Genomic DNA, 21,313 nt, shown 5'->3' with positions numbered 1-21,313 from the left:
CTATATTTGAATAAGCACTATCAGGTTCTTTTACTATCTTTGTGAAATGGATGTTTATCATTCCCTATTCCTTAAAGGGCACTTATTGAGACAGTATATGCAGGGTTATATGCAGGAGTTTTTTCCCCTGCATATGCCCTCATTTTGTAAAGCCTCGTCACAAATGATATATTTTTTAAATATTTGGCAGAGGTCTTTATCCAACTTGAGTTACACTGTGATAGGATTGCGTTACAAAAGGAGTAAAAATAGATATGAACAAAAAATATAGGCTGAACTGAGATAATTCTAGTTTGTTCAAACGAAAGAATACCATTCTCAAAAACTTAACGAGATAAAAAGACAGACAAATCGACTAAATATATAAGTAGGATGAAATACGGACACACTTTTCACCATTACCAACACTAAGACGAAGAAACGTTTAAATATTTTTGAATAACTTGCGCTCAAATAATAAAAAAAGCCTTTTTACAATGAGCCAAAGAATCTAAATGCTTAATTAAAGTACATATCCGTATGCAGGCCTGTTACTGTCCCTTTAAAGACGAAGCGGAAGGAGAATCAAGCGCCCGCGTGTCAGTAGCCAATGGAGTTTTGCAAAGCGTCCTATGGTGACGTCACCCCCGGTGTGAGCTGCCGGCGGACAGAAGCGCAGATTTCAGCTGTGGTCCCTTTAAGTTTATTTCTCCTTTGTGTTACAATTTATTACATGCAAACACCATGGCCTTCGATGTCAGAAGGTGAGTACTGCAGGTGCCCGTGTCCATCCCCAGAATGGCCTGGGTGGCTTATTCTTCATCTGTGGAAGCTTGCTATGTGAGGCGGCTGACATTAGACATCCCCTGTGGAGACTGCATTCTGCAAACTTGCAGTGCTCCTTTTGTATAGAAAAGAAATTATTATGACGAAATGCATCCCGTACTTTGATTTATAACGGATAAGTATGCGATTCAATATCAAAGAAACACGTCTGATCTAAAATCTTTGAAATTGGGTGAAGTGTCTAGGGCTGCAGACAGATCTAAAAACTAGTTCATTTATGGTTCATTCAGGGGACCGCAGAAACAATGTTGTGGGAGGGCATTTATTTTTTTCCTTCTGTCTCTAGGAGCTGATTATTTCTTTTGAGCATTAATTTTTGAGGCTGCATTTGAGGTTTCATTTATTTTGGCTATGTTGGGTTTTTTTTTTGCATTGCAAGTTCAAAATTGCACAATGAACTTTTGAAAATCCCAAATATCTTTATGTACGAAAAATAAAAACGTATCACGCTGTGAAGTGAGTCGCTTTCATTACTGTGACTGAGTGGAAACTGTGCGGTTTTAGCATTTCAGTTCATCAAAGGTAGAGGATGCTGTTTTGTCGCCGGTGAATGTTAATGTTTGTCCCTTTTACCCCGTGTAGCTATGATTTTATCTATTGAATGTAAGTCTTGACTGTGTTCATGTGGTTTACTAGTTATTTCCAGATCTTACAGCATCTATCTGATTTGAATACCTTCAAGAGTACAAGAATTTTGAGGGTGTATACAGTGCAACACGTATACACATAATTGGAGCTTGAACCACATTTTAGTTACGCTAATTAAACCCCTCTGTCACTAACTGGGTTCCAGTGCTACAGTGAACTCAAGTGAATACACAGAAATCAAATGAGATACAGGGTCATCATGGGTGGTACATAATTATTGATTATTAAAGACTAGGTCTTGAGAGGTACCTATTCTAAAGGTTTTCCTCAAATAACAAATGTTTAGAAGTTACAGTATATAACTAAAAGAAAAAGTGAAAAGCATGTTCCGTGTCTATAGATTATAGCTAGTTGTAGCTTTGTGTCTAGTACTTATATTTTTAATTTTTCAATGATCAACTATTAGAATAACTGATACAGAAAAAAATCATGGGGGTATCAAATGGCACTTGGAACGCTTCCCAGTTATTATTTGCTTAAAGCACAGTGGTCCTAATGAATCATTAGCATACATCCAGGATCCTAGTAGGAAACAGGAACTAGGATATTGCCACGTGTTCAAAGCTTAGCACAGGTGAGTGATGAATTAGTGTCTTACCTCAGTGTGGTGGCTGTTCTGTAGAATGTGTGAAGGACAATGGCATTCATTTATCGTTAGTCCAAAACAAATAAAAGCTTGCATTACCAGTTTGACTTCACATTACTATAGCCATTAGTTTGGAACGGTGGTAGTCACTCTTGTAAATGAGTTTTTCAAGTGTGCTCTTGTGCAAAATGTGACGAAGGGGCTGTTTTACACCTTTTGTGTGCCCCTGGGCTACAATTCAATAGGCTGCATTTACGAGTTGCAATTAAGAGTTTCCTGCACTGGAGCACTTTCTGAGAGTGAGGGCTGTAGCTCTAATTGTTAGCATTTGTTGAAAGGGAAGTGTCTGTTTGGATAATGTGCTGTTTAGCCAATGTCAGATGTCCTCTCCTGGGGAAATGGCAACAGCTTGTTTTTGAATGTGCCAATTACATAAGAATAAATTGGTTCAAAAATCCTGAAGAATCTGCATGTTAATGTTTAAGCTTTAGAAGTTAAAACTGAGGTTGTGACCTCTGGGTAATAACGGATCCTCTGGCCCAGTTCATAAGTATAGGGGTATTAACCCTGCTGTCTGGTGTCTTGGCTAAATTCCACACAGGGCTTGTACAGTCTGGCTTCAGTAGATTCATTTCTCCCTTCTCTGCTGATTGACTGTAACCCAGGTTAGTTTTGTCATCTGAGTGCATGACCTTTAAACATTGAAGCGCTCCGACTTCATTGGTAAGACTTGTTTAACGAAATAACAAAATCTTGTTATTATGCGATTTTAGTTTGCAGGTTGAGTTTTACAGCTATATGATTAATGTATTTGTACATTGAGAGGGATGATAATATATGATTATACATAACACGTGGATACCAAAGTGATAGATATATTCAAATAATTGTGAGAACTGGAAATCTGTTGTTGGCCCAGTGAGCCGGGATATTCACTAAAACTCTCTTATGCGATCATATATGAATGCTTTCAATTTGACACATTTTAGTGTTTGAACACAGCCTGTTCAAACACTAAAATAAGCTGATTCAAATGTTAATATCAAGCCATGTCTTAAGCAGTGCATGAATCTTACCAGCATTAGTGCATTGTGTAAGGTGAGGTCAGACATTTTGGGGCTATTTCTGCCTCTTTGTTGTTTTTGGAAGCTTATATCATTGAAGCTCAGGTTTTAACAAAACCTTATACAGTATGTCTGAGCATTCTGAGCTATATCAAGCATTCTGGTGCTTACATTTAAGGCTTTAAATGGTGCATCCCTGGTCCCCTGAAGGTGCTACTGCGGTACCACATTCCTGTATGTCTATTAAGGTGAGACTAAGCTTTGTGGGTAAAGGGCAATTTGGGTTGCTGCCCAAGGCAATCAAATACGTTTCCAAGTCACTTCTGAATCTTGCTTAAAGATGCACCTTTCATATGGTCTTTGCTAAGTAATGTCTTTTGTTTGAACTGTTATAACTCTGGTATTATTTGTTTTTATATATCTTGTCTGTTTTGTCTTGAAGTGCAAACACTTTGGAGAAAAGTACTTGCTAAGTCTAATGGACATCCTCCAACCAATTTGATTTTGGTTACGTGTGGTTATTTGCTTACTAATCTCTTTACATTTAGCATTTTCAGTTTTCAGCTCGCTTAAAACGAATTGATCCCAGAGGTTTTTAATGGTTAATTAATAAAGACCCGCAAGAATAGCCTTCAGTCATTAATTGTAACTAATATGGATATTGAATTGTATTGAAGGAAGAGCTTGTATGTGGATATACCTAATCAGTTTTCAGTCATAACCCAGTGCTGTGTATCTGGGGAACTTTTCTGACTGTTTATAGTGTTCCCCCCAACCCATGTTAAAACATAGACATATATTAGATGCTTTGGATTCTTTAAAGCTCAGTCGACCAGTTGAATATTTGCTGTAGGTGGCAAATTAATCATGAAAATGCAAAAAGCTGTTTAGTCTATCTGTAGAAAGATCTCTCCTTGTGTGGGTAAGAGTTCCGTATTAGGGAAAACCTTTGACTTCTTTCATTCTGTCGCTGCTCAGTTAAAATAAGCCTGGATGTTGAATAATTGTGTGAGCCAAAACTGGGCTCAGTTGTTTCTGTTCAAACTACCACACAGGGCAGTCATCTGAGCATGTGTGAACCTACTCAGTTTTTTTTGAGAGACTTCTATTGGTAATGAATGACAAGCGCCAGAGAAATCATCTCATTTGTCTAATTTAATTTAATGGGTGTTCACCTTCAGGTGTTGTTTTCTCCGATGTCTCCTCGTCTGAAGTCTTTTTCAAGGTTAATTTTCTGTGGTTCAGTGGCCTGAGGCGTAGATGTTGCCTGTTCGCTCTGCCAAGGAGCGGTAGGTACCAGCCTCCCTCAGCCCTCTCATCTGAAGGTTGATGAATGCGGATCTGTAGGCCGCACCTGCTTTCTCACCTGAGGCGGGTGTTCCCTTGTTACAGTGAGCCATGCTAACGGCTACAGAGACTGTCAGTGTCTGTCTTTTGCAGATTTTAAAAAGCTCTCTCGATCTGCTTTTGTTTTCTGTAATACAGGCCAATACATTAGAATGTCAAAATTGCACAACATTTGAAAGCAGAACCACTTAGACTTTTAACATCAACATTTTTGCTTTCCAGCATCATGTTAAGGACAAAGTGTATTAACTATTGAATTTTTAACATATCTCATGAATCATAGCAAGGCTAGCTTGCTTTTAATAACACTTATTAACCTAAAATATGTTCCTTGTAACATCCATATATACAGTAAGTAGCTTCTTTCAGTTTATCTTGTTAGTCTAGGGTACCGTAGTGCTGCTTCTGCGCTATTTGCTGAGGAATTAATTAAAAACATTGAATCAGTGGTCGAGTACAGGGGCCGACGGGGACTGATCCGTTCAGCAGTTTGGTCTGTCTTGAAAACTGCTTTTATTCAAGATGTCTTCTGTTTATTTTGCCTGGATGGGAATTAAATATACAGCTAGTCATGTACAGTGCGATATTTCCAATTTAAGCAAGCAGTTTGTGGCTGTGGTATTTTTATAAATTAGATGTTTAATGTGTTGTTAGTGAGGAAATTGCAAAGGTTTCTGGGAGTGCTGTTACTTCCCAGGTCTGTGTCAGAGATATTGTGTCGCAGGTTTGCCTAACGTCCTCAATTCTGTGGTTCAGGAAATCTCATAAGTCTGAAATACAGTAACTATAACAACACAATTTTGTTATGATTCTGTTGTCAGAATGCATCACTTCCTCCTGCAATGTACATCTTTTTGGACTTTTGTGTCTTCCCTATTTGTCTGATGTAATGTCAAGTGGCGAAGTGGTTTTCAAAATATTTGGGTTACTTTTTTTTGTGGACTGCTTCAGACAAATTATGAAACTGCTAAAAGAGTTTTGGCGAACTGTGTCTTATACATGTGCTCCTAACGAGATATCGACTACTGCCCACACATTTCTTTTGCAATAAATAGGAAATGGCTTTTGTTCTTTATCAAAAGAGTCCGATTGATGAATGATATTAGAGTACTGAGTGTTTGAATACACATCTGTAGCAGTTTGGTGCCCACTGCCTGTTGGGGTCACAGCTGGAACAGAAAGAGAATGCTCAGTTTAGGATTGTTCTTTGTGAGACAATATGGTTTTGAGACCTGAGGAATGTTCTTTAAAAGTGAGCAAGCACTATGCGAGCTGACAGTTAAATTTACACGTTGTGGAGTGGCAGTTTGCCCACAGTGGAAAACAGGAAGACTTGTGTGCAGGCATGGGAATTTGTTTCACGGTATTTAAAATTCACTCTGCAGTTTGTTTCATTTCATAATGCGTACGCTGACATGAAACTGTACATTATAGAGTTTTGTGCAATTGTGTCAACAGCAACCTAATATTAAAAATGCATTATTAGAAATAATGATGCATTATATCTTCAGGTTTACAGTACAGTAATTTCACGAAAGGTCATTGAAGATTTCTTCTTATTCGGCTCCTTTGGAATATAAACAAGTGAAGTCTGAGAATTGTTGTTAAGCAGGTATGGATAGTACTGTTAGTCTGTGAATAAAACTGAATGACTGAATGTGAGGCTTTAAGCAAAATAGTGCTTCAAAAGCCTAAGACAAAAGTTGGTTTCATAAAATGCATGATATTTTATATCACGTGTTAATAAGAACCGTGACAGGATTTTACACATCTTGAGATGATTGAGATGAAGGTGATATTGCCCCCTGTACCAACTGTTTATTTGTTCTGTTACCAAAGTGTAGCCACTGAACCTAAGAGACTACAATAATTGGACCACTGTAAATCAGTAAATCAGTGACTAGTTACTACATAACTAGACCGTTACTACATAGTTGCATTTTGTTTCCACACATTACTGGGGGAAAAAAAAGATTTTTTGCCTGTCGATTCAGTGAAACGCCATCAAAGTTTGGGACAGAGCATTTTCAGAATTCGCAATTATTGGATGTTCTTCTCGCCATAAGGCGCAGGACAGAAGGGTCAATATTTGTCACAATAAACTGCTTCCTGCACGTGCTCGTGGGTTTGCACAGGATGGGCTGTGCACGTTGCAGAGCACGCAGGAGAGGTGTTCACAGCCTTCTGGGAATGAGGCTGCAGACGGCCCGCAGCGAGTTACGCTTCTGTTTTAGTCCTGGTTTTGTATTTTTATTTGGTTTTATGTTGTGAAAACTCAAAACAGCATAGAGGATTAATTAAGCACATGTTATGTGTTGAGCAAGCATTTCGTGTTAGACAAGAAATTTTAAAACCAATAGCGTTTCACCACTCTGCAGTGTTGAACCTGGAATTGCATTCATTGGAATCCATTCATTTATTATTAGCTCTCATAGTAGTAGTAATAGTTTTATATTAATCTAGCTGCTAGCTTGATGATCAGTTCCCGTGTGTTTTACTTTAAAGGCCTGCAGTCATTCTGTGTTCTCATGCATGCTTGAGTGCTTTAGTGAGCACACTGGAGTCGTGGTTAACCAGGAAGGGGCTGCCACACCGGACAGACCCAACCTTGTCCGTGACAGTGTCCTGGGAATCGGGAAGTTCGCCGTGTAAACACAGGGTCTGACTGCTGTGCTGCCTGGTGGTGCCTTATTCTTGTCCAGACTGACTGCCTTTTGGAGTATGGACTGCCCTGACTGTGTTGAAATGACCTGCCACTCAAAGGGAAGGACGTTCCTAGTTTGCTCAGTGAGCTTGGTGTGTAAAAATACCACCCTTGTCTGCGGGTGTCTCTGTCAGAGCTCTTGCATGGTTGACACTGATATTACTTTTTGCATTAGTATTTTGTCATAGCTGTGTTTGTGTGTGTGTGTGTATGTATATATATAATTTATGTGGACAATTGTTAAGCAGCTGCTGTGGTTTCCATTGGTTATCATATATCCTGCACATCTCCCAAACCCCATTAATTTATTGACTTGCTTTGGGCCTCCTGTCATCCTGTCAGTGGTTTAGATTTGTGTTTGTCAACTGGGGGACTTGAGAGTGGCCTTGAATCCAGCTTCCACGCAGTGTCCGGGCACATTTCTCTCTTGCTCCTGAGAGAGATATCCCCTTGCTGACAGTGGGTGGTGAGGCTGTGTGGTGGGTGATGGTTCTGTTTGTAGAGCTTGAGGATTACAGCTGGCATTATAAGGCCATGCTGGTTTATTTCTGAATTGTTGTCTTGGCTACAGAGGGAAATATTGTCATAGTAACAATAAGCAGTTCCTAATGAGATGCCCTGCTCTTTTATGAAAGCTGCAGTTTGTGACTTTGACCCAGCGTCAAAAGCTGAACCTGAAAGTGCTCATTGGTTTTTTTTTTCTAACCTTAGTGTTCTTTGAAAATGTTACAGTGGCATAAGATGTGCATGATAATATAGACACAGCAACAATACGCTTCTGTTCCATGTTACAAAAACAAATGAGCAAAAAACAATATGCATTTGGTACGTCAGAAGTCCTGGTGGTACAGTATATGTTTTCCTCCAGTTGGAAAAAAATAAATAAAACAAGCTACAAAATTAATTTGGGCTGGTTATAACTGTATTAAAACCACAGAGTGGCAAGTATTTCTGAGTTTTTGAAAGGAACTGGTGTATTTTAATAAAGAAAATGTGACTGTGTGCTTTCTGTTGGAATGTAAGTCCAGGTAGCTGTACAGGATGAGTAAATCAATGCTTCCTTTTCCATAAGCTTGGGGTCTTCAGCAAACGGTTCCATGACTGAATGGAGTGGCTATTTTGTAGTAGCAGCTCAGTCACTGTTTATGCAGGGACTAGCAGGGAACAGTGTGTTCTGAGGAGTTTTCTCTCTGTGCCTAGAACTACAAAGATCACCGGTTTCTGTGCTAAAAATATATTTGCATTTCCCACTCTATAGTAAGAATAGCAGCGGAAAAATCTGACATTCAAATGTTGTGGCAGCATTTAAGAAATAAAAATCATTTTAATAAGAAATATGGAATGATGAGTTTAATGTTCATTGTAATTGAAAGGTTAGCTGTGTAGTCGCTTTAGTGATCTAGTTAGGGTTATGTTTTGTTATGGAAGTTGCAGCTAAAATCTCTGTTATTTTGGCCTAAGACCAGATGTCCAGATGTAAACAAGTCTCATATGGGGGTACTGGAATGACTTTTACAGAAAACTGGGTCGTGACAGCTGCTTAATTAACTTTCTGCAGAACCTTTAATTAGAATTTGAATATTGATTAAATCCATATTCATACAATCTTATCTAAAGCATTTTCTTAAACTACCACTGGAGAATACAGACGAGGCCATATTGATACCTTAGCATTGTAAATATGAAGCCACTGCAGAGAGCCTTCCTCTCAGAAGCATCGTGGTTTCCCGAAACGTTGCTGCCTCTTTATAACACTTTTTTTTGGCGTGTTGAATTTTAGTTTCAGATGTGGAGAAAAGCTGGAACAGCCTCCTTTATTTTTCATTTGTTATCATTGCTTCCAAGGAAATATGGATTTATGTATTTGGCACTTTTTCTCACTGAATAGAATTTTATTCCCTCATCCAGTCTTTTCTGGGCACATCTACTTTCACTTAGTGATTTGGTGACTCCTCCCAACTTTTCGGGGCAGAATGCTTTAGTTGTTATTAATATCCCCAAAGAAATGTAGGAATGCAAACTACAAAAAAAAAAAAACAAATCAGCCAAGGAAGTACTGCAAATGAAAGTACCCAACTGAATCCCAGTCAGATGTGAACTTGGATTCAGAATGAAAACTGTCGCACAGTATTGAAGGCAAGCAAAAGATGAGGGTGTATTAACAATGAGGTCTTCCCTCACACCCAGAGCAGTCATCTCCCTCTAGAGCTAGTGAAGTCCACATTGGAGCAGGGCTGTAGTACAGCAGTCTCTCAAAGTTTTAAGACCCTGGGAATCTGATTACATTGACTCTGTTTAGGAGACCGTTTGTTTAGTTTATTAACAGTTTAAGTGGAATAACTTAATGAAAGACCCTGGGGTATTTAAGGACCGGAGCTGTACGCGTTCACAGTTGGAGACACTGGATGGCTACGAACATCGGCTTTGTGGAACCATGCAAATGCGATATTCAAAAACTGCTAAAAATACCTGGCATTTCCAATTTGAGTAAAAAGTAGATTCAACCGCCCGTCTGTTCTCAAATGTGTGCTGCAACTTGGTGAGCACAGTACAGAGGGCTAGAGGGCTGTGTCTTCCGTTTCCCAGCGCTCATGAGAACAGGCTAATCCAACCTGCGCGAAGGAGAGGGGGGCTTGTTTTGAGACGCACAGCGGGGGTGTGTGCTTGGACAGGAAGTCTCCCTGCTTCCTCTCCGTCTTCGCCTTGCGTCAGCCTGGATTAGTGTAGTGGAAGGAATCTGAACAGATGTGGATGTTTGGGATCGGGAGGGAGTATAAGGTTCTGGAGAAGAGAGTTCAGGCCAAAAAAGGGAAGGCTTAGAAAAAGCAGCAGTGTGTGGGGATTAAATAGTTCTGCAGTTGAGCCATTAGAACAATTGCAAAACAAAAAGGATATATTTGGCAGTTTTGTCTTTTGTCATTTATTCCCTTGACTTTATTTTTGCCGGATGATTAAACTGTATGGGGCTTGAGTCTTTATTTATATGAAGTCAGCTGTGCTCATTTTTTGGAAGTACTTCGGTGGATTTGTAGCTGTTTTTAAGTCGGTGTATGGTGCAATTCTAAATCTTGTATTTTAAGACGCCCATTTAAGTGTCAGAAACTTAAGATTGTGTTCTGCAAGTGAACCCTACACTGCCATAAAAAGACAATTGCTGACTTCAGTTCACAGCAACATTGAAAACATCCTATCTGTTGCTAAAAAGTTTGAAGTATTGTTCTGGGACAAATCATGATATTTTACATGGGAAAGAGGAAACTAATTCAAGCTGACCAGAGAAAATGTTTTTCCACAGTAAATGCAAAGGGGGTAGATTGAGAAATATGAGTCCTTTTCAAACCCTCAGTAACAGTGTGTTCTGTTCTTTTGTGTGGTAGAAAAGGTTGAGTAAGTGTTGCCATATGTTCAGTGGCCATTTAAAGCTGTATGATGACAAAGCCTAGGGTGTTTGCCCTTGGTCTATTGCTTAAGATGACTGCAATGGAAGATGGAAGACGGCAGACGGTTCCATTTGGTGTTGCACTAAGAGTAGAATCCTCTCTGACCTTGTCAGTGTGGGCTGCAGTAGCCAGGGCTTCGGGTCCGCCACTGAAAGGGTATGGATTCGATTCCTGGGTGAGACACTGCAGCTGCCCCCTTGAACAGAACACTTCACTCGGACTGCTGCAGTAAAAACAGTAGAACACCCAGCTGGGTGTCAATGGGTGCAAATGATTGTTGCTTTTGGTTAAAAATGACAGAATAAATTAATTAGTCATAACTGATGGATGGAATACTAATATGCTCATACTTCCTTTTGGGGAAATTTCTCTTCACCTTTCTATAAGTATGAAGGATTTTTAGGGGGAAATGTACTGCACACCTAACTTGAAACAGATTGTTGTTGTCTCTTTAGCCCCAGGCCTACAGGTGGCTCTTTGCCAGACTGAACATTCCACAGCACTACAGTAATATGGCTGTGCTTCACTGGGAACACGGTGTGCTTTTACACACGGCTTGCTCGCAGGCACTCTGTTTACTTTCTGTCTTTTGTCTTTCTTGTGCCCCCACAGATTTGACATCTACAGGAAGGTGCCCAAGGACCTGACACAGCCAACATACACAGGAGCCTTCAGTAAGTATTGTGCCAGAGCAGTGTGTCCCCACCCTGCCTGAACATACTCCCTAATGCAGGCACTCTGATCTATGTTTTTCTGTTTAAATGCTACACTGTCAGAATGGTAAATGTAGGAGTTACTGCTGTCTTAGTGACCTCATTACTTTTAATGCCATCTTCGCTCAATGGAGGTACAAAAATGGCCCCTTTCCAGCAACTGCTACATTGTCTCAACTCTTAGCGGTAACAGATTGATTATTCATTAAGAACTCTGTGACACAGAGCTCTTGGTCATTGTCATTCGCATCAATGTCCTGTGCTGTTGCAAGCACAGGGGTTTAACTCTGTCTTGAGTCAGCAAACGGTCACCAGCTCTTCCTCACTGGATGAGTCTCAAGTTTCTGTACCTCCTACAATTGCATGGGAGTGGCCTGCGTATCCGGCAGCTGTAGAAACAGCCCCACCCTGAGGATGACCCAGATATTACGAAACCAGAAATGGAAAAATCACCGTAATATACTAGAATGTAATTTGTAGATTTACCCCACTTTACAGCCCTCAAAATATGCAAAAAATGGCATGATGGCAAATGCGAGTGACAATATCCTAGAGAACAGTGTTTCAGACCAGCGTTCGAGTGCGTTCCCAGGGGAACCGTCACAAAGAGGCTGCAGTCCTGCAGGTGTGTCGGTAGTCTTTAATGGTCAGTGAGTTGCCAGACCAGTGGGGGTCAGAGGTGGGGAAACCTGGCAGCAACACAATTTAAGACCGGTTACATTCTAAACACTCAGTTTGCCATTTGCCTTTCATGAGAAGGAATGTGTGTGTGTTTATGGACTGTTTGCTGCTTGTTACTGGAATGTTTTATTAATATAGTAGTTATTATTTTTAAATATACTTAAGTTAGGGTTTGGCGGTATATTTTAGAAATGTAATATGTAAGTCTTTGTTACAGTCCTTGAGACTTCATAGATTGTATCATATAAAATATATTTTGTATTTTGCTCTTTTGAGGAAGATTGATCATTTTTACTTATCGTTTTCACATTTCACCGGGGTGGGCTGTACATTTCCCAATGCAGCAAACGTAGTTTATAATGTCGTGTTCATCCTCAAGTCACTTGCCCTGTTCCTCCAAGTCTGAGACTGCCACTCACATTGGCACAGAGCAGAGCAGGGCAGGAGAGGGACAGCTCTAGACATTGTGGACCAACCGTCTCAAAGGAAAGACTGAACAAATTTGATCCGAGATCAATTCCAGTATTCTAGTCGTCAGTCCAACACCATTTTCTAATAGCTTTACAGCACTTGTCCAACAAGTGAATGATCAATAAAGCAGGTGGTAACTATACATAGTTTTGTAGCATTGACCATGATTTTACATTAATTGTAAATGTTGACGTATTAATGCATTGTGCATGTTTTTAACAACATCCCTCGATTTAAATTATAGCCTTTGATTTACTGACTCTTGCGATGAATCTGTTTTGAGCCTCAAACAGAAGCCGTGAACGTGCCAGGTGTTTTCTGTTCCATATTTATCCTGCTCTGTTTCGTGTTTCTGTAACTCTCCATTTCTTTGTAATTTACTTTCCCACCATTCTAAACCTTTGTTTGGGACACTTGTAAAGATTAAAAGCATCCCTCAAAGCATTCCCCTGTAGTATGTGTTCTGCCAAGTCGAGTAAGGAAGCAGTCGTTGGCACTGCGTACCAGGTTGCTTTTAGATGCTGATAGCCCTGATGGCTGTTTCCCAGTATGTGTGTGAAAAATGGAAAGGAACAAGCAGAGCTTAGTTCCATGTGGAAAAGTAAAAAGAAATGCGTGGTGATTCTTCAAGGAGACAGTGGAGCGGTGCTATGGAGCCAAACAGAGCAGGTGAGAAAGGGTGTCCAGACCCAAGGAGATTTGGGGGAGAGGTGTGAAGAGCTGAAACTTGTAAGAGAATGGAGAGATTTGCAAGAGAAAGTGTTCCTTGTTGAGAGGAGGTGGAAGCTGCCACTCCAGTTTTAGGTTAATCTTGGCTTCTGATGTCTTTCGGAATCATGTCCTGGAATCGCTGAAAGGACATGAGCAGAAAGGTTAGTGGGATCATGGCTCAAATTGCAGAGATGGCTAGTAAGGATTTTCACATACTTCAGCTCAGGAACCATACTTCGTTACAGTTAATAAAGACAGAAAATAATCCTCTCTAGCTGGTTTAGGAAAGAAAGGTTACAACTAAGAGGAGACCACTTGGCCCATCTTGTTCAGTTTGTAGTTTAACTATCTAAGAATTCCATCCACATTCCATAAAATATCCCAGCTACAACAGTAGCTGGTTCCTGTATGTAGTCCTCCGTGTAATACTGTCTCCTGTGTACTGAATAGTTCTCATATAACATCCACTTGTGTTCCTGGGAGCTTCTGTTGTTGCTGATTTGTCCCCTGGTTTGATTTGATCAGTCCCTTTCCAGACTTATCCACGATTAAATTCCCTTGATCTTTCAGAATAACAACACACTCTTCTGGTTGCTCTCCATCCTTGTGTGATCGATAAATGTGAGGATGAGCACCTTAACCTCCAATCATCAGTGATATAAGAACCAGTCATCTTAAGAAGGGCCTTAGGCAATGTTGAGGAGAGACAGTTTGAGAATGCAGGGGGCGATGAACTTATTACTGTGATCCAGTCAACAGATGCATAAGTATAAATTGAAAATTGTGGCTTGTTTCAGTCTTTCTTCATCGCTTTTCTTTAAGAAGGATGCCACGCATTGTTTAAGTCGTAACACCGTGTCTCTGCTCTTTAAGCCTGGCCCTCGGACACTCTGTTCTCCTTTGTGCACATATTCATACTGAGTTCTGCTAAAGTAAACTGCTTACAACACCATCGGCCTCAGTGGAATGCTTACATCTGGAAACACACTGCTCTGACAGTGTCTGTTCCTTCTTCCTTCAGCAACTAAATGAAGCTTTAAACAACATGAGTCATCTCTGTTCTTTAAACTTCACACACACAGTTTTTATTTAAGAACTGGTTTTGCCCTGGAATGAAGCTTGCTCTGGTTTTGCTTTGCTCACATTTTGACTTTTTATGGACCTTGTTAATTTCATTTTGCTGTAGTCTTCTGAGATCTTTGTTGGCACAGCCCTGCATTTGATGACTGTGGAGTGACATCGCTGTTCAGAAAGGTGATTACGAAGTGTGTTGCAGTTCCCTAGCGGAAGTTATGTTCCTTCACATTGTTTTTCAGTGGATCATTCCTGGTGTTGTAATAATTATACAGTAGGTGTAGGTAATGCACTGCATGCCTTACAACCCAACTCATGAGTCAGGGAGTTGTTTTAGGGAAATTAGCTATTGCCTGATCACAGAATTATGAAGAAGAAGGGGGGTCTTTCTGTAACAGTGTATCATTTCAGTTCTTTTTTTCAGTGGTCTTAGCTCATAGCAGTTACGTCACCAAAGTTATCTAGAAATTCTTCATGTACCTCCTAGTGCTGCTCCAGCAGAGAACAATATTTCTGGGGGTAGAAGGTCATTATGAAGTAAATTACCCTCCTTCTGCAAACTCTTCGGGGAATCAAGTGACTGAGTTGGAAAATTGACAGTTTGGTATTGCAGAATACCATGGTTTGTTTTCAGCACAGTGCAGCAATAATGGATAGGCAGCCTGAAGGTAACAGAGGGGTCCATTAATGTACACATAGCAACCATCCAGTTATACCTGGATAAAAAATTCCATCCTTTTAACATGGGGTACTGAGACTGAGACTGCTGAATTTGTGTCTTAAATTTAATATGTGTTTTTTTTTTCCTCTCCTCCCCAGTTTCAATCTGCTGCTGTGTCTTCATGCTCTTTCTGTTCCTGTCCGAGCTCACAGGATTCATAGCCACAGAAATGTATGTATAACTCGGGCCACGTGCCATTAACAGTTCAGTGCTTACCCAGTCAGGCGTGTGAGTGTATGTACGTGCATGTGTGAGTATAGATACAGCTCCCTGCTGGATTAAAGTCAACATCCCACACACCAATGCAGTAGAACTGAGCAGCTTTCCTGCGCTCGCAATGTAAATATCCCAGGTGCAATTTAGCAGCTGCATCTGGCCCTATAGGGTACACAAAGTCTTGTTCCTGCAAACATATTTGTCTTGGGTGTTTTGGACATATATTATTACATATGTTATTATTTGCTTTCAATATCTTAAAAACTTAACAATCATGCTACTGTTTTTGAGCACTTTTCTACATTATGAAATGTAGAAATTCGTCTTCCTGTCTTCAGCATTTTGGAACAGTTAACAGAGAAAGAGCACTGATTGTCCTTCAAGTCAGATCTGTACTGTGTTATCTGAGCCTTTTCATCTGCAAGGTTCTGTTACTTCTGGTTTCACACACTGCTGCCTGGGCTGCTGTTCAATCTGAATGCCACTTCCCTGGTCGTCATTATGTACTCACAGTGCACGATCACAGGAAGACGAATGTGGCTCTAATAAGTCAAACTCTTGTTTAATTTTTAGGTTTAAAAATAGTCTTTGCAAAAGCTTCAAAAGATACTCATGCTTGCTTGTTTTTTCCATCTGTGTAAGAGGGTTTGGATACGCTAAAAGAAATTGCTTTTCTTGGGCCTTTTCTGTGTGAGGTTGCTGTGTTTATGGGGAAGCAAACTTTTAAGATCTCCCAGGTGGAGCTGTTGCCAATACATTCCCTTTTGTTCCATGCAAATATTTAGGTTAGGCAGTTCCAACAACAAAGAGTTGGGGTTAATTTGAAACTTGACACTTCTATTAGACTGGTTAGTGGTTTGAGCTGTATTTAAGCGCTGGTACATAGATATTGAGGCAGCACTGGTATGTTTCTAGGCTCATATCTGCTTGGTTGTGGGCTTGAGTCCCTGCTGTTGAGGGACTGTGTCCCAGGGGTGCTCGTCCACCCAGCTATGTGATTAAGGAACAGCATTACTAGGAGTTAAATCCCTGTGATAAACCAGTGTCACATCCAGGGGGATCACATGCTCTCCAGTCCACTTAACTCCATGGAAACCAAGATGAGTTCTGGCCCAATTAGAGTTACAACTGCTTGTCAGGACTTTTCTGTTTCGCCCTACATAGATATTGAGTGCACATTTTCACAGAAGAAACTGGATTTATTTTTGTGTTATTGATTCACATCGACATTGTCTGTACCCAGTTTATTACTGTGCCTTCTTTAAAATAGCAGCTTAATTCATTGAAACATTAAAATATGATGATTCAAATATGCAAACAAAATGGCTGTACATACCCCATTATGTATACAACAGGGCATAGTTTATAGCTTCACTGTATGTGAAATATGGAAACATTTTGTTTAAAGGCTTTTCTAAAATGTAATTAGGCACAGTATAGAAAGATACACCCCACATTACGCTATGTGCTTATTTACTGTGCCAGCAATTAACAATAAGAATACTCAAGAGTGAGGATATTAATCGCATGTTAAGCTGTGATCTCAGTAGTGACAAGTCTCTGGAACACATTGCTAATGTAATTACTACTGTATGAGGCAACGAGCCATTCTTTATTTTGTAATGCTCCGTCAGGAAATCGATTTACCTCATGATTGGACACTCATTTCGGTGTATAAAACATTTAACTGATCGTAAAGAAAGCTATTTCTCTGTGGCCTTCCTGATGACCTGGTGAGATGTACTGTGGCAGGGCCAGTTTCACTTTGTGCTGCCCAGCAGCGCTCTCGTTCTGTGAGTATTCCAGTTTCCTCTCACCTCAGCCTCAAAGGTTGCCATCTCTCATTTGTACCGTGTGTGTGTGTGTGTGTGTGTGTGTGTGTGTGTGTGTGTGTGTGTGTGTGTGTCTCAGGGGTGTCTTGCCCTTGCCCGTTGTCTGCAGGATTAGGCTCCAGCCCTGCTGTGCAATGGTGGTTATTGAAAAACAATGGATAGATGACATATTGATTTATTTGCCTGATGTTTTCATCTAAAGTGATTTTCATTTCTTGTCCATTTATCCAGCAGGGCATTTTCCTGGAGAAATCCCCTTGGTCAGTGGTACAATAGTAATGCACCTTCCAGGATTTGAAACCACAACCTTCAGTTTCAAAATGATTCAAAAGCCCTAAACTCAAACTTTTACATGATAAAAGTGAAGGGATGTGTAGTTTACTCCTGAATCCTCACTCAATGAGCCTAGCTACTGCCCTAATTGCTGTGCCATTGTTTTCTAGAGCAAGATATTGCATAGAAAGCCAAAGAGGTCCACGTATCTCCATTTAAAAACACCTTCTGTGTTTTCTAGGGAAAGCATTGATCCTGTTATGGAGAAAATATAGGAAGAACCAAAGTCAAACACAGAAGATCTTGGGGTTTTGAAAGGATCTTGAACTGTAGGGCAAAACGTTATGCAGAAAAACTGATTGTTTCAGTTAACAATTAAACATGTTCTCTGAATTCTTGGAGTTTTTGTATGACATGGTCTTAAGCACATTTTGTGTGAGTTTCAGTGACTCAGTAAGTTTATTTGACATTTCTGTTTTCCACAGAGTAAATGAACTGTATGTGGACGACCCAGATAAGGACAGTGGAGGGAAGATAGATGTGAGTTTAAACATCAGTTTGCCAAACTTGAACTGTGATCGTGAGTATATATATAAAATACATCTCTTTTCTCTAAACGCCTAAATACATGTATTGCTTATACAATTGTATTGCTGGTTTTTATTTTGTATTGTGAATCAGTCCTAAAATAAAACAGTTCTGGTTTAAAGTCTGGTTTAATGTACTGTTAATAGAAGAATAGCCCGCTTTTGCTTTAAAATGGCAAAAGGTTGATTTATTTTTTCCACATGCTTAATTCTGTGCTTATGAATTTGAAGGTTATGGATGGAATGAAACCTACCATGTAAATTTCTACATATTCAACCTCAAACTTGCTTCCGGTGTGTGTTGTGAACATCTGTGAGTGTCTCCATCCAAACCTGAAAAAAACTAAAGGATCTTCATCTGGCGTTTTAAAAAAAGATGGACATACTATGGCAGTTTTACAAGTTATGGACTAAGTTTTTTCAGGAGCCTCAGAAAAGAGCTGAGATCTTTTCCCAATAAAAGACAGTTGATCAATGATCGCTGGTTTCTCAGGTCCCATCTACTTGTGGTTCCTGATGGATTTCAGTTTTTTTCTTTGCCGCATCATCACTCAGAAATTCCACATACAAAGCTGCGCTCAGTCCAGTGCTGTTAAATCAAAGGCAGGGTTCAGTGCTGTGTGCCAGGGGCAGAAGTAAACACTGTCTCATTTCTTAACTGTTACTCAGCCTCGAAATTAAACTTTGTGACAGATCATAATGGGTAATATGTGAAATGAACATGCATGAATGTTTCTTGATAGTGATAGTGTGGTGAGCGTATAAGTTAGAATTAATTTTTTTCACATCCTAGGGGTTCTTAAAATTTTAAACCACACTTATAGAAATTTATGAGGAAAAATGAGAAGTAGTTCCTCATTTTAAGTTTGTGAAAGTAGGAAACCAGCCTAATGTGGGAGTTTCATTATTTGCTAATAGCTTCCCTTGAAATCTGTAAAGGAAGTGCATCTTTTGGTCAAGTGCTGACCTGCCTGCTGCTTTCACTCTTAACACAACCCAACCACAGGACAGGGTCTTAGTCCTCTGTCTTCAGTTACCTATGCTGAAATAAACAATAATTGTGGACTTACAAGGAGCCATTGTGCACAGGCAGGGCAGGTTTGTGTTCCAGACCTGTTGTTCAGGGTTTGACCTCAGTGTCGTTATCCCATCCATGTAGAAAGCTGCATGACAGTCTGTCCACAAAACCAGATGGAAGTGAAATGGCGTGAACTTTCATCAGTATTGTGAGTTTCGGCACAGCAAAGCAAACTTGCGTACATTATAGCTATGTTCACAGACGCATGGGGCTGTCCGAAAGCCTAGTGCAGAGATGTCCTGTCTGCTACAGTCCCCTGAGTGTGGGAATAACTCAGCCCTTGTTGTAATATTGTCGAGTATAACCACAGATAGATGTTACTGCAGACTGAGTTGTTGCAAGATTGTGGTGATTATGTTGGTGATCTAAACGTGTTTTCTTACAAAACAAATGAGTAGGATGGGTCGTGAACTGTAGAAATTCTGTGACTTGGAAATACTGAAGGACTGAAAGTTCCAGACATCCATGCCTGCATTGTTCTGTGTAACTGTGGCATAATATCAAATGAGTGCGCATAAATCAAGGTATCCGAATAAAATGATACTTTGTTGGTTATACAAGTGTGACAATGAAATGTTAAAAGAAAATAAAGAGAAAATCCTGTTTGCAGTTCAGTTGTCTAATTCATACGACAGTCCTCTCCATGAAATAAATGCCATGCTCCTTTAATAAATATTCAGTCAGGAAAGGGATGAATTATACGATTTTTTGCAATTATTTGTACAGTGACTAATGCTGAGAAACTGCTTTAGTCACTCTTTACAGTAAAATGATTACGCCCAGGCAGGGCCCTTCCAGCGGGAGGATGATTTCTCTTTTCCCTGACCGTTTCCCTCAGAAAGAAACAGTACAAGCGGCCGTTTGTGCCAGTTACGTTATTTCTCCGGGCAGGCCAGAGGGTGTAAGTTCGAGTCTTCACCTGTTTTCCTGCAGTGCGGGACTGAAGTCTGATCACCTGCTCAGCTCAAGGAAATTAAACTTGCCCCTCCTGTGTGGGGTGATATACCATTTTGAAGATGTACTGTATGACATGCAGGGGAATGTGTGCACGTGTAAGTACTGAGAAGTATTGAATGCTTCGTTTGTAAAAAGAAATGTGAGGTTTGCCACATTTAATTCACTGCTTCACCAGATTATGAGAGACTGCTCCCAGCAGGTTTCTCTCCAGTGGTGATTACAGCTTTGGGCCAACATCCCCATAGACGTCAGTGGGATCCCTCAGTCCCCAGTAGCTGATGTAGTTCTGCAGAGATCTGTAAAGTGATTCACTAGCTTCACGTGGCCTGATCTTTTATTGCTATTGCTGTTTTCTGTCCTCCAACTGCTGTCTGTAGCTGTCTGGATTGACGTATTAGCCAGGTTTGATCTCCCGTGATGCACAGAAGTACATGCTATCATCAGTCATGCATCTTAGAACCTCTTCCGTCTATCTCATCTCACAACACCCATAGGATAAAGCCTAGTCTGATGCTACTTTATAGTGCTCGGGAATTATGCGGTGTGTCACACCTTTGGGTAGGATATCTTAGTTCTGTTTAAAACCATCTAAGCTAGAGTGGAAGAGGAGGAAATCCAAAGAAAATCCTTAGATGTAGAACAGACAAGAGAGAAACAATGTATATAGCAAAAGGAGTATATGGTAACTTGTTGGTCGTTATTTAATCTGCTCACTTTTAGGATTGTCTCAATTGAGGGATAAGGAAATCAGGAATGATGAATTTTCCACAGGTTTTTTTCCTGTTTTTTGGAGCAATAGTTTTTGTGAGACGCAAGCATCACGTTTAATTTACTGTAAGGGCAGAAGGTAATTGTTCTTATGCCATTAACTAATACTTTGTTAGACTAAGTGACTGTTACTTTAGGGTTGAGGCCAGAACTTGGTTCATTTTAAATGTCAACTTCACTGCGAGTTTCTGTGCTTCAGAGTAAACCATGCCTATAAGGAAAATAAATCTATTGCACAGATGTCTAAAAATACAAAGTGTATCGGAAAGATACAACCTTTTTCTTAATCTTGCTTTTGTATACATTTAACAGTTTGCTAAAGCATGCTTCAGTGCATGAGAAGAACCCTGTTTATGAAGATAATAAATGCATCTTAATTACTTCATTGGAAAACAATCTGAATGAATAATGCGTCATTGATTTAGAACAGGGAAACCTTGTCTCTTTTACACACATTAATCACTTTTTTTTTACAGGAAGTAAGATAAGATTGTTTTTTTTTATTCTGAGCCTGGAAGATAGACAAAAATAGAAATGACCTTGCTGTAACTGAGATGAATTGCCTTTCAGGCTCTGGCATCCTTTTGAATGTACAGTAATAAGTGATACAAGAGGTT

At 40.0% G+C, this 21,313-nt stretch overlaps 1 protein-coding gene across 3 annotated transcripts in view; it reads left to right on the top strand.

The window, feature by feature from the left end:
* The first annotated feature begins 587 nt into the window (after positions 1-587).
* ergic1 (endoplasmic reticulum-golgi intermediate compartment 1) overlaps positions 588-21,313 on the top strand; it is a 28,445-nt gene continuing 7,719 nt past the window's right edge. Inside the window, exons 1-4 of one of the 3 annotated variants that reach the window (XM_088604661.1) lie at positions 588-743; positions 11,227-11,288; positions 15,084-15,156; positions 17,792-17,886. In XM_088604661.1, the coding sequence (XP_088460787.1) occupies positions 724-743; positions 11,227-11,288; positions 15,084-15,156; positions 17,792-17,886 (250 nt within the window). In that variant the 5' untranslated portion in view covers positions 588-723. Of the gene's footprint in view, positions 744-10,630; positions 10,771-11,226; positions 11,289-14,241; positions 14,445-15,083; positions 15,157-17,791; positions 17,887-21,313 lie in introns of those variants that run through there. The other 2 variants (XM_088604660.1, XM_088604663.1) reach the window with 2 other exon arrangements.

This window comes from Lepisosteus platostomus, chromosome 13, assembly GCF_059453375.1.
Source record: "Lepisosteus platostomus isolate fLepPlt1 chromosome 13, fLepPlt1.hap1, whole genome shotgun sequence".
NCBI classification, from domain to species: domain Eukaryota; kingdom Metazoa; phylum Chordata; class Actinopteri; order Semionotiformes; family Lepisosteidae; genus Lepisosteus; species Lepisosteus platostomus.
This window is presented reverse-complemented; position numbering and strand designations above follow the sequence as displayed.